At 38.8% G+C, this 10,812-nt stretch overlaps 1 protein-coding gene across 1 annotated transcript in view; it reads left to right on the top strand.

Annotated features, from left to right (window-relative positions):
* The window catches only part of LOC107702046 (active breakpoint cluster region-related protein-like), a 14,150-nt gene extending 3,338 nt beyond the window's left edge, over nt 1–10,812 (top strand). The window contains exons 5-21 of the mRNA XM_016504227.1: nt 636–743; nt 826–880; nt 966–1,018; nt 1,111–1,248; nt 1,367–1,482; nt 3,333–3,489; nt 3,705–3,830; nt 4,550–4,625; nt 4,725–4,820; nt 4,926–4,997; nt 5,652–5,749; nt 5,857–5,961; nt 6,248–6,414; nt 6,854–6,993; nt 7,078–7,212; nt 7,360–7,428; nt 10,799–10,812. Of these exons, the coding sequence (XP_016359713.1) occupies nt 636–743; nt 826–880; nt 966–1,018; nt 1,111–1,248; nt 1,367–1,482; nt 3,333–3,489; nt 3,705–3,830; nt 4,550–4,625; nt 4,725–4,820; nt 4,926–4,997; nt 5,652–5,749; nt 5,857–5,961; nt 6,248–6,414; nt 6,854–6,993; nt 7,078–7,212; nt 7,360–7,428; nt 10,799–10,812 (1,725 nt within the window). The remainder of the gene's footprint in view (nt 1–635; nt 744–825; nt 881–965; nt 1,019–1,110; nt 1,249–1,366; nt 1,483–3,332; nt 3,490–3,704; nt 3,831–4,549; nt 4,626–4,724; nt 4,821–4,925; nt 4,998–5,651; nt 5,750–5,856; nt 5,962–6,247; nt 6,415–6,853; nt 6,994–7,077; nt 7,213–7,359; nt 7,429–10,798) is intronic.

Raw genomic sequence — 10,812 nt, 5'->3', positions numbered from 1 at the left:
CCTCCCTCATGCTCGCTAAAAGTGATTAGAATTCTGATTAGTTTCAAAAAACGATGAGGTTATTTTACGGTGGAACTGGCTTGTCAACAATTTTGAGCGGCGGAACTACGCTGTGCGTGATACAGAGAGCGCGACCACAACGTAGAGACCGAAATGACATGCCGTCGTGTAAATAAGATAAATAACATAAGGCTATTTAGTTTGCTTAATAAAAGAACAAGGTATTTACCTGTTCTATAGGAAAGGTAACTTTAAATGACTTCTGTTGTGATCTGGCGCTATAGAGAAAATATAATTAAATAAAATTATCTTGACCTTCAAGCCCCCCTAAAATAATGGCAGGGGAAACACTGCACCTGTATCGCGATTCGTTTAACTCAACCACCTTGAATCGTCACATTTTTGTATCGATTTTAAACCGGCTCGAGGTGCATTGTTACATCCCTAGTGTAATACGAAACAATTGACACAATTTGTTGCATCAATTCAATGTTGAGTTCAATCAAATGAACTCGCTATCATTTTCACACTCTATGCAACCCAGTTTTTCCCACAGGCAGTTTGAAAAAATACAACAAAGCACAGATATATTTATTTGTTTGTATATTGTATAATAGCTTGATGTCATTTTGCAGGTCAACCAGTTAGGAGTTTATCGGGGCTTCATTGACAACTATGAGAATGCAGTGGAGATCGTGCAGAAGTGCATGCAGTCAGATCAGCGTTTCAGGACGCTTGCAGAGGTCTTATATTATTCCCTTTTTGTTATCTTTATTGTCTTTTAGGGGAAACCACACAGATACCTTTGTCTCTTGTTATCTTTAGAGTATGATGTCCTCCAAAGGGTCAGACAATGTCAAAACTAAGTACACCTTTGAAGGTAAACAGTTTTTGTTTCCCTGTATGATTTTGAATAATATTTAAACACTGGGAACATTCAATAATTCATACATTTGACTCCACAGCTCTCCTGTATAAGCCGTTAGACAGAGTGATGAAAACCACGCTCGTGTTGCACGTGAGATGCTACTTAAGATCACAGCTTACATTTATTTATAAATATTCATCCATGCCTTTGGATTTATTAACATTCTTCTCTGTCCTCCTCAGGATCTGTGGAAGCACACGCCCCCTGATCACCCCGACAGCATCACGCTGCAGGAAGCGCTTCGTCTCTCCAGCAGCTTCCTGTCTGGGGTCAATGAACGGTCGCAGTGCAAACGTTCTGTCAAGCTTAGCAGAGGAGAGGTACTCCCACACCTCACGTGACACGTTTCCTCATATGCAGATTTTTGTTCAACTTTATAATTAAACTTTAATATTTAGTGTTCATCATAATCATACATACATGTGTGCACGTCCACAGAGACGTCAGCTGATTCGTGATGGGTTTGTGGTAGATGTGTATGAGAACGGGCACAACCTGAGACACCTCTTCCTGTACACAGACATGCTGTTATGTGCCAGACTGACAAGTGCAGGGTGGGTCTCCACCAATCACAGCCCACCTCAACATATGACATCATACTTTATATACCGGGGTATTCAATGGACTACTTGCACAACTACTTCCACGTTCTTCTCAGTACAGCTCGGGAGTTTCCGCTCAGCGTTTAGCGCACCTACATACAGACCATTTCTCATGAGAAAGCAGATTATTACTACGTTTTAGGGCTGGCGATTTAAAAAAAACAAAAAAACAATTAGTCATAATCTCTGCGTTAACATGAATTATCTTCAACCTCCTGAAATGTTCCTATGAATATATTTCTCTTCCAAATATGCAGTGTAGTAACCATGTTTTTTTAAGATTTGTATAACCAAATTTAAACTCCATGGTTAAATTATGGTTAGTGTAGCAAAACCCGGGTTTATTTGTGGTTTATTATGGTTTAACTACAATAACTTTTTTTTAAGTAAAACCATGGCTAATTTTCGTAAGAGCAGTATTGCTTGTGTGCGTTGGTGCTCTTATTCCAATGTTTAAAATGGCTGAATGAATGTGCGAATGTGCGGTAACTGCCTTGAAGAAATTTAACTATGTTAAACATTTAATTAATTTTTAACAGTAACGCGTTGACAGTGCGACTACTTTGAATATTCATATTTTGGCATTGCATACAGTGAAATGATTGTGAATGAAAAACGACACAGAATAGTGACTAACATTTAAAGGCAGAGTAAGTGATTTCTGGTAACCAATGTTGATATTTGAAATCACCAAAACAAACACACCCTACCCCAAAAGGGTCTTGCCCCTATTTTGATATCTCCGCCCCACATATACGTACCCAACCCAGGCAACGATTAGTTATGTGAAACAAAGCAGAACCAATGTTACACCGTGTCTACGGACGTGAGCGGCGCGTTGCAATGCCTTATCGTTCCGCAGGCGTTTTCCTCTTTTGTTTTTTATCCGCCATCTCGATCTTTATGTCGCACGGCTCGGCTAATGTCCGTCTCATGCACTGAACGCGCTCTCCTCCACATCACGAGTAGACACGCCCCTTATTGCTGATTGGCTACAAGTTTGTTTTGCGATTCGGCCCGAATCAGTTTTCTAAAGTGTTTTTGAAAAATCACTTACTCTGCCTTTAATACATATAAATAAAGGTTAATTCTGATCTTAATCATCAGATCTCACGTACACTGCAGCGTCGCGATTACTAATTTAGAGCACTGACACCCTGTGGTGAAACAGTCACGTATGTTTACCAGCTACTGCTTTCTCATATTGGCTTATGTTGGATTAAAACTTCACGTTCCATTGAGTTTGAAAAATTCTGCACACAGTAATCATCAGAATATCTCTTCTCCTGTCTCTGAAAATGTCCGGATTTTGAAATCATCCCACGGACTCTAATTGTAATAGGCATTTAAGTCAACTAGATGATTACGGCACATTGAAAATATACATAACCGGAAATAACTGAGCTGTATTATTTAAAAATGGAAGTGCGTCATGTGCAAGTAGTCCATTAAATTTCCAAAAATTCTGGTCTCTATATTTCTTTCCCAACGGAGGTCCAGACAGTAGTTTTTTGGAATAGTTATAAACTTTCATCTGGGCATCAGAAGTACTTATCTTTTTTACCCTTAAATGGTACACATAATACCTTAAAAGTACATATTAGTAGTTTAGAAGTATGTATTAGTACTTTAAAAGTAAATATTAGTTCCTAAATTGTACATAGTAGTACATTTTGATGGGGTACTGCCGCAGTTTTGTACCTATTTTTCCGAGTACATACATAATAATTGGATTTTTTAAACATATTAGCATGATATGGTGTGAATGTAGTGTATGGGCTTAAATGTGTTTTCATATAAAGGAGGCAGGCACAGTACAGGTTTTGCTGGTACTTGCCGTTGGTCGGCCTGAAGCTGCTCTGGGCAGCTGAACATCTGCCCTCATCAGAATACCAAGTGAAAATCAGTAAAACAAGAGCCAAAATGTACCAACTCAATCAAGCACTCCAGCAACACACGGTAAGGCAATTCATATGTGACTAAGTGAGATTTTCAGTCCTTAAACTAGACAAACAATCAGTCAGTGTGTTACTTGTTGTGGACAGTATTGCTAAAAGTAGCCTAGATGCTAGCTAAATCTAAAACAAAAAAGTTCTCAAGAGGAAAAATGTTTCATAAAAAGTCAGTAGGAAGTCCCCTTTCAGATAGCAACATATTTATGTGTTTTTTTGCAGAAAGGAGGCAAGGTGTCAGTTTCTCGTGCAGTTGATCGCTTGAGGCGCAAACTTGAAGAGTGTGAGATCTGGCTCCTAACAAACACGCCATCTTTTACTTTAGATCTACACAGCACCAGTGGAAAGGTAAAAGCACAACACTGTCACACGTGAACACACGCGAGCACATCCTATCTATCCAACAAGCATTAATTTTTTTTCTATTCATTTTGTTTAATAAAAAAAACCCTTCATTTTCATTTTTCATGATATATATTTTTCCAAAGCAGTTCATATGGAGTTTAACAGAATAAACGTTAATACCCCAAATTAATTGAAATTAACTTAAAGGTGACAGTGGCAAGTAAAAAAAACTCCGTAGGTTGTTTAGTTAGATAAGGAAGAAGTCTTGAGAGGAACCAGCGTTTTGTGAAAAGACCTACAGTTCACAATTTGAGTTGAATTACTGAAATAAATGAACTTTTCCACAACATTCTAATTTATTGAGATGCACCTGTATGACTAGATTAAAAGCCCTTTCACATCAAATGTTATTATTCAGAATGCCTTTTAAATTCTAATTCAGGTCGATTTCTGATTTGAAATTAGGTGGCAAACACAATGAAGTCAACTAAATATTAATTAATATTAATTCATTCTTTTAATTAATTTAAATAAAATAAAATCATGTAACTGTCATTTTTAACTAGAAAAATATTTAAAACATAGACAAAGCATTGTGTGAATGTTTTGAAAAAAAAAATGTGTTGAGGTTTAAAGGTGTATATAGGCCTGATAGATAGATAGATAGATAGATAGATAGATAGATTTACCTTATTGGTCAATAATGCTTTTTCCTTCCACAGAGTCACACTATCCGACTATTTTCTTTGTATGACCTGAATGAGTGGAAAGAAGCCATTGAGAAACAGAGTGGAAACTGTGAGTGCATCTTCATCCAACTGTGTATTTTGTTCTGATGATTGATTGTACTGTATGATTATAACCCCTTGCATTTGTGTGTGTGTGTGTGTTTCACAGGTATAGAGACGGTTCCTCCAGACCTGCTGTCTGTTACCGGTTCCTGTATCAAACTCAGAATGACTCAACAGCCTCCTCTTCACTGCGTTCAGTCCAGTAAAGCACCCTCTGTATCTTTCTTTCAGTAAATAGTGCTCTCACAATCCTCTCACTCACACTTGTGCACAAAGAACACTCTCTCTCCTATTGTGTCTTTCACAGATGAAAGTGCACATATATGTGGGAGCTTATATGTGATGGTTCATTCGGCGTGTGGTCTGCAAAACCTGAGCAGTAAGTGACAAAACACACGTTGTCTCTACAAGAATGGAAGTTTCCGAGCCACACATCAAACCCACAAACGCATCACATATATTCTGCACTAAATATGGAGCATGTATTGCTTTCATCAAACACTGTTGCCAAAGTAACACACTGCAAATACAATGTGCCCAAATAAGCTTTAAATGAAATGAATAAACATAAAAATACCATCCATTTTTCAATCAATATACATATACACGGGAAGTCGTGGCCTAATGGTTAGAGAGTCGGACTCGTAACCCAAAGGTTGTGGGTTCGAGTCTCGTACCGGCAGGGATTGTAGGTGGGGGGAGTGAATGTACAGCGCTCTCTTCAATACCACGACTGAGGTGCCCTTGAGCAAGGCACCGAACCCCCAACTGCTCCCCGGGCGCCGCAGCATAAATGGCTGCCCACTGCTCCGGGTGTGTGTTCACGGCGTGTGTGTTCACTGCTGTGTGTGTGCACTTTGGATGGGATAAATGCAGAGCACTAATTCCTAGTATGGGTCACCATACTTGGCTACATGTCACTTCACTTTCACTTTCACTTTTCACTTATAATTTGAAATAAAGTACTATAGTGTGTATGCATTGAACAATACTTCCAGTAAGCTTCTTGTCTCGATTTTATTTGACCTTTCAGGTGCATATGTGTGTGCGGAGGTAGACGGCTTTGAGTTTTACGACAGACGAAAACAAACCTGCCTTTCAGCCTTCTGTGCTACACCACAATGGGATGAGGTGAGTGGGGGGAAGCTATTATGAATTTTTAGAAATTAGATCATGCATTCTGTGATTTGCTTTGTATTTAATACACTGAATTGATCACTTTGTGCTATGGTGTATAGGAGCTTGTGCTTCAAGTGGATGGAGCTCAGCAGCTATTCCTGGTAATTGTGTCTCAGTATGAGAATGGCACACAGGACGACATTGAGGGCAGGGCGATAATAAATGTGAGTTCATGTACTGTTTGCTTCATTTTGTGTCCTTTTAAATGAGTTGTTCAACCAAACATAAACATCTTGTCATCATCTACCCATCCTCATTTTAAACCGGTATTATTTTTGTGACACTAAGCCTGATTTTTTTAAATAACTGACTGTATTCACATAAAACAGTCATACGCTTTAGATTCAATTGCACAAATGTATGCAGTTTTGGTTAAGTCTGTCCATTTAGTTATTAATGTAATGCAGAAAGGAGCCTTATGTATGTGTCTACGTGTGTGTGTGTTTACAGCTGGACACTGAAAACATGCTTAAGAAATGGAAGAAATTCACTTGTTCTTTGGGCCAAGTTGATGTAACCTTGTCAATCAAGTACATGCCCCACCCTCTCGAACCTCCTAGCACCACCCCTCTAGTACAGGAACCAGTGTTCTGTGTACCGATTGGAAAAGTGGCAATGTGAGTTTACCTTTACAAAATAAAAGTATTAATTTCTTTAAAGAAATATTATTAACCCCAAGCTTTTGAACAGTAGCATATATAGATATAGTAGATTCTGGTTGTCAAACATTAATATGTGATGAACTGTGATGCACTGTGGTTATTTTGGTAAGCACCTGCGAACTCATTTTTTGTTTCTATTGTAATGAAATTCATGTAATTTGAGAGTGATTTAAGTGTCCAAATAATCTGTAAATTAGGAGGAGGACTGTTACAATACTAATACACTTCTTTCGTCATGAGGTTTTGATGTGCTAGTGTGCACGTTTGTGATGCTTGTTTTTTAAGACATGTAGAAATAGAGGTGTTTTGTCATCAAAAAAGGAAGAGGAAAATGAAAATGGAATAAGAAGAAGTGTTTAAAGGCTTAATTGTGTCTGTGTTTGTGTGTTTACAGGCAAGAGAGTGTGCTGGTCCCTCACATTGTCCGTTCCTGTGTGGAGGAGGTTGAGAGGAGGGGTCTGAATGAAGAGGGGATCTACAGAATCTCAGGAGCCAGCAGCGAGATACAAGCACTTAGACATGCATTCAACACTAGTGAGTGTGTGTGTGTGTGTCTCAAACTGTTAACAGATTCTCACAGTACTTATCTGAAAAGTGTGCTTCTCTCTCTCTCTGTAGATTACCGTGAGGCTGTGAGTAAACTGAGGACTGTAGATGTGAATGCTGTATCTGGCACTCTGAAACTGTACTTTAGAGAACTTCCTTTACCTCTTATTCCCTCTGAGCAATTCAAGCAGCTCGCAGATGCACTAGGTGAGCCATTCACACACCCGAACACACAGTTGCACAGGTCTGTGCATAAACATGCAGTGTGAGAAAAGTATATATTATGATGATGATGATGATGTTGAAGCATTTGAAATGATAATACATATATATCTCTCTATCCGGTTGTGGCAGACATTGCCGATCCATATCTCAGGGCTGACAGCATGCTGACTCTGTTGCAGGCTCTACCAGATGTAAACCGCTCTCTCTCACACACACACACACACACACACACACACACACACACACTTGTGGGGGTCACCAATAATTCTGCCACTCTCCCACCCCCTCACCCCACTTCCATGCAAATCAATCCGCTGTGGTTCAGCTTCAACAAGACCAAGTTGACCATGACATGCACCAGCACTTCAAAGAGATCCATGCTTCCTAACCTCCCCCACAGTCACTGGCTGTTGCTTTCCACCTCAGCTTATGCCCCACCTGGCCGGCCACCTTACACATCACTCTCCTTCCCTCCGCCTGATTTTTACTTTGATCCATAATCCAAACTTGGAAAAGCGCTCCCGTTCCCAGCGTTCCAGGCAGGAAAAGTGCAGCAATGTCAGATGTGTGCGCCATAACGCCATCCAGACATGCCCCGGTTACAACACAGCATCAGATGGGTTATGAAAGAAATCGTTGCTCCCATGCGAAAAATGGCCACCAATAAAACAGGTTCCTGTGGTTAAGTGCTAACGCAGAAGGGACGATCAGAAAAGATCTTACCATTAGAAAAAAAGAAATGAATGATGGATTGAATGGGAAAAGCACAATGAAAGACAGACATTATTAGTAATGGGTGTATCTCTGTAGCGGGTCAAACTGAAACTGAGATTTGAGGACATAGTTAGAAATGTACATCAGATGCTAACAGATGAAATATAGATCACTCTAGTAAGGGTCTTCAAACATTTGGAACATCCCAAGCATCCCTAAATATGATGATCCCCTTGCAAGGGAACGCCTACCTAAAATATAAATGCAGCTCTGTATTTTCACATACTATATACAGAGCAGCTCTATATATTGTATACTATGTGAAAAATAGTGAAGACAAGTTGTTTCAGCTTTATATTGTCATTGTACTAAAACCGAAAAAAAAAAAAAAGTTTACTTCAGTAAGCAGTGGGTAAAGAAATTTTATGGTAATGAAAGATGTATGCACGTTTTCTGTTCAATATAAAAATACAGATTTATACATAATTATAATTATAATATCAATATAAAATATATTAATACCACTTTTTACCAGTTGTTTTTAATCAAATTCACTTATATTGTTTTTTTTTATATATATATATAGCCTATATACTGTATGTACGTATGTATGTAAAAATTATTTTTTTAAGAAATGAAAATATACTTCAATGGCATTTTTTTCCCTTCTCTTGTGATATGGCATGGTGGGCCAAATCAAAGGTCATCATGGGCCAACCTTTATATGGGTTATTTATACTTAAATTTACTGGTTTGGGCATTTCTGCTGTAAAGCATTTTTTTTTTTTGACAGAATAATGGCTTAGATGGCAATGGTGAGGAAAAATTACTGGAATTACAGAAAAATTACCGGAATATTTCTATGTCACAAAGGAGTGACAAGTAGACAAAACTTTGCAATATTTAGGGATAATATTCAGCAATTCCACTGAAGAAAAAAAACTTTCTCTTTGCAGCAAAAAGGAGTTTCTGGGGCTTGAAATTAACCCAAGCATTCCTGCATGCATATACAGAAAAAGCAAGGTCTGCCTGTGGGAGTAAAATTTCTGAAAGGCAGGTATTTTTTGTATAACCCCTCAGTCAGACAAGCTTAATCAGGAAGGTTGAAGTTCATTTGAATTGTTTGGAATGGATGTATGTGATGTGACGTGACATGTGGCCAAGTATGGTGACCCATACTCGGAATTAGTGCTCTGCATTTATGAACACACACACACCGTGAACACACACCCGGAGCAGTGGGCAGCCATTTATGTTGCGGCGCCCGGGGAGCAGTTGGGGGTTCGGTGCCTTGCTCAAGGGCACCTCAGTCGTGGTATTGAAGGTGGGAGAGAGTGCTGTACATTCACTCCCCCCACCTACAATCCCGGTACGAGACTCGAACCCACAACCTTTGGGTTACGGGTCCAACTCTCTAACCATTAGGCCACGACTTCCCCCTGTTTTACACATTATGTATGTTTGTTTTTGAGGTTCATCAGTGTGGTACCGTGAACGAGTATATATGTACCACAGATGGCACCAGTTTTATTAGAGCTAACAGCGAGCAGGAATCTTGTTGCCATGGACGCAGTGTGTTCGTATGAGAGGCATGCATGCAAGGGATCAACTGGATTGACCTCTTCACTCTCGGGTTAACAGAAGCCGCGTGTGTATCTGATTCCCTGTGCCTGTCTGTGTATGTGTGCGTGATCTCAACAAGACTGTGTTAGCAACATGTTCAGGAAGGCTTATTAAACAGTGAGGTTCAATCAGCAGTATCATTACTCACACTGTGAGAAAGAACAGAAGAAAAAGAGCGAGCGAGCGTGAGTGTGGTAGAGCTTGTTGAACTTTGCCTCTGTAATGTATTGTAGGCCTCATGTCTCGTAAAAATTCCTCTTGCCAGCCAGTAACACGCGGGGTCCAGAACTCAGCATCTATCCCACATGTATTCAGTCTATCTGTATGTTCTTAAAAGAATATAGACCGTAGTCAGGTTAGAAGCCATAGTGAATTTTATGTGAATGTAAAGAGGCTGTGAGGGATAGACTTGCGGTCTTTACAAGGGCACAACCTGTATAAAGGTCCCAGATCACGTCATTTTAATAACTCACAAATTTCAAAGCTGTTTTAAGAAGTTTTTGTTTACAGAATTTTTTACAAGTTTTTTGTAACATTTTCTCAACAATCTGTATGTTGTTAACAGCACAATCCATTGAACTTCCTTCCATCCCTCACAGCCTCGTTTTCATTCCTGTAAAAAAAAAATAAAAAAAATCGGTCAATGGCATTTGTAGTATAATTTTAATTTACGCAAAAAACTTATTACAAAAATAAATAAAATCAAAACTGCCTCGATTTTGTTTTTTAAATCGAGTTTAAGATAACAGATGAGGCACTTACAAATAATGGAACTGAGGGGAGCAGGTATTTGGAGGATTTAAAAGCATAAATGTGAAGCTTAGAATTGTATACCTGCATGTGATATGCGCTGCAAAGCTGTGCAATTGGTCATTTTACGTTTCTGCTGTTTACGTAGCCACGTTGTCATGTCTACGAAGTTGTAAAAATTGTTACCGTCAGGGACCTGATTCAAATGGGATGTAACTTTACACAGAAAAGATTAGTAAATGATTTCTACAGTGGAATATAACTTTACACAGAAAAGGTTAGTAAGATATTCCTACAATGGGATATAACTTTTCACAGAGAAGATTATTTATTTTTACACTATAATCGTGTTAACACGCTTTACGTCTTGCTTGACTTCTGAAACAGTATTACTATTTTATCGTTTACAGATCGTCTCCTTCACTTCCATTTTAAGATTTTTTTTTTTCTATTTTTCTTTCTATGTTTTTCTTTCTTTAAGAAAAGGAGGGGTGA

This window comes from Sinocyclocheilus anshuiensis, unplaced genomic scaffold (assembly GCF_001515605.1).
Source record: "Sinocyclocheilus anshuiensis isolate Anshui unplaced genomic scaffold, SAMN03320099.WGS_v1.1 scaffold318, whole genome shotgun sequence".
Lineage (NCBI taxonomy): Eukaryota > Metazoa > Chordata > Actinopteri > Cypriniformes > Cyprinidae > Sinocyclocheilus > Sinocyclocheilus anshuiensis.
This window is presented reverse-complemented; position numbering and strand designations above follow the sequence as displayed.